General features: G+C 39.7%; 1 protein-coding gene across 1 annotated transcript in view; it reads right to left on the reverse strand.

Moving 5' to 3' along the window:
• Positions 1 to 707, reverse strand: part of LOC103520102 (RNA pseudouridylate synthase domain-containing protein 2-like) — a 7,529-nt gene extending 6,822 nt beyond the window's left edge. Inside the window, exon 1 of the mRNA XM_008485201.3 lies at positions 456 to 707. Within this exon, the coding sequence (XP_008483423.2) occupies positions 456 to 555 (100 nt within the window). The 5' untranslated portion in view covers positions 556 to 707. The remainder of the gene's footprint in view (positions 1 to 455) is intronic.
• Positions 708 to 1,925: the final 1,218 nt, after the last annotated feature.

Raw genomic sequence — 1,925 nt, forward strand, 5'->3', positions numbered from 1 at the left:
TTTTTGTTTTTTTTTTGTTTGGTTGAATCTCTTTAAAAAACGCTTTTTCTAGCTATTTCTTCATTTTTTTTTCTCTCTTTTTTTCTTCGGTATTTTCTTTGTCTGTATCCGATGTTTGTTTGTTTAGTTGTTCGGTTTTGTTCGCAGCGGATTTTACCAATTTGCGGAATACGAAAAGATGAGTGTTCCACCGCCGTTTTTATTTCGTAGCAATGGAACAACTGCTACATTAGACGCTTGTGGCCTGTGTCGTAGCATGCCCATCCCGTAGTATGCCTCTCATCAGATGGGCGAGAAGAGACACAATACTTCCCATTTAGGTGCTGGGTCAACACGAGAACACCAGAAAATAACCCGTTGAAATATTTGCAATCGAAAAACGAGTACAAATTTTTGTCGATGGTGGTATTCGAACCCAGGACCTTCCTACTGAATTTCCTACTGATTTGACTCACCTTTGTTATTGTTAGGCGAGGCTCGCTCGTCCTCGTTGACATAGTCCTCCACTGATTTCAGCAGGGGTTTGAACATGGACATCTCCGAGTCCCCATCCATGCCCAGCCAGTTCTCAGCGTTGTGAATGCTGATCAGGTCCCGAATAAGCTCCTCGTCTGTTTTCCCAATGTTCCCGTTCTTGCCCTTCTCCGGCCCGAACACGTAGTGATTGTACAGAGGGTCGTTCACTACTGGATAACCTGGGGGAGAAGGTGAAAGAGTTGAACTTTTTTTTTCTTCTTCTTCTTCTTCTTCTTCTTCTTCTTCTTCTTCTTCTTCTTAAATAAAGATCACAAAGCTGATGAGACAAAGAAAGACCACAGGCCGCGGAAAGATAGGAGTCTTGAAAAGTGTGCCGCCGTGGCAATAACTTTGAGAAGCACTGGATTATAAGACCTCCAACAACTCACTACGAAAAAGGGTCTTTAGGACCATAAAAAGACTCTAAATTCTTTCTTGCGTGAGGGTTAAGTTAGAACAGGTGGCGTGAGTGTTAAGTTAGAACAGGTGACGTCGAGGGTTAAGTTAGAACAGGTGACGTGAGGGTCAAAGTATCTTACAAGTGTAATAGCCAATGGAAAAGCAGAATTTTGAATTTGGACGAATCATATCGAAATATGGAATTTTAAATACTTTTCCATACTTTGGTGATTTAGGGCACTGGACATAAGTAGTGAGTATTATTTTTTCTTCTTTTTATTGGGGAGTAGTGGAGTACCCTTTCCATTACTATTAATTTTATTTTTAATGTTTCTTCTCTTTGACATTACAATTAGGGTTTTTTGTTCTTGCGCGACCGAAAACCGCTCAATTTCAAAACTACCTCCCACATACTACGTATACGTAGAATGGAGGAGTTGCAAATACCATTACTATTAATTTTATTTTTAATGTTTCTTCTCTTTGACATTACAATTAGGGTTTTTTGTTCTTGCGCGACCTAAAACCGCTCAATTTCAAAACTACCTCCCACATACTACGTATACGTAGAATTACTTTTTTTCTTCTCAAGTTTCAACTCTTCTTTGTAGGTCTAAAGTTCTCAACACTAAAATAGGCGAAAGATTTAAAGAATGCCAGAACTAGGAAGAGGGAACACAGAGGTAGAGAAAAAATTCCGTCCAAAAATGCGGCGGGAGAAGATCTCTAATCCCTCTAAGGGCTTTTTACGAGACGAGAAAGTTCGAAATCAAAGTATACGGACGGTACTGGAGAATTTTCGTACAACTTTGAAGTGTTTTTATTTCGCCAAAACTTTTCAAATTTATCTTCGACCTGTCATTCTCCCCCGAAGTCCTTTTCAAATGGCCGGTTTTTATTTTCTTCTCGTTTTTCTTCCCGTTTTCTGATGAATTTTGTGGGGGAATAGAATCAGAGGGATTTTGTGGAGCAATAGGAGAGGAGAGAGGGAATTTGTTGGGAAATGGAAT

The sequence above is a fragment of the Diaphorina citri genome, unplaced genomic scaffold, assembly GCF_000475195.1.
Source record: "Diaphorina citri unplaced genomic scaffold, Diaci psyllid genome assembly version 1.1 scaffold3223, whole genome shotgun sequence".
Lineage (NCBI taxonomy): Eukaryota > Metazoa > Arthropoda > Insecta > Hemiptera > Psyllidae > Diaphorina > Diaphorina citri.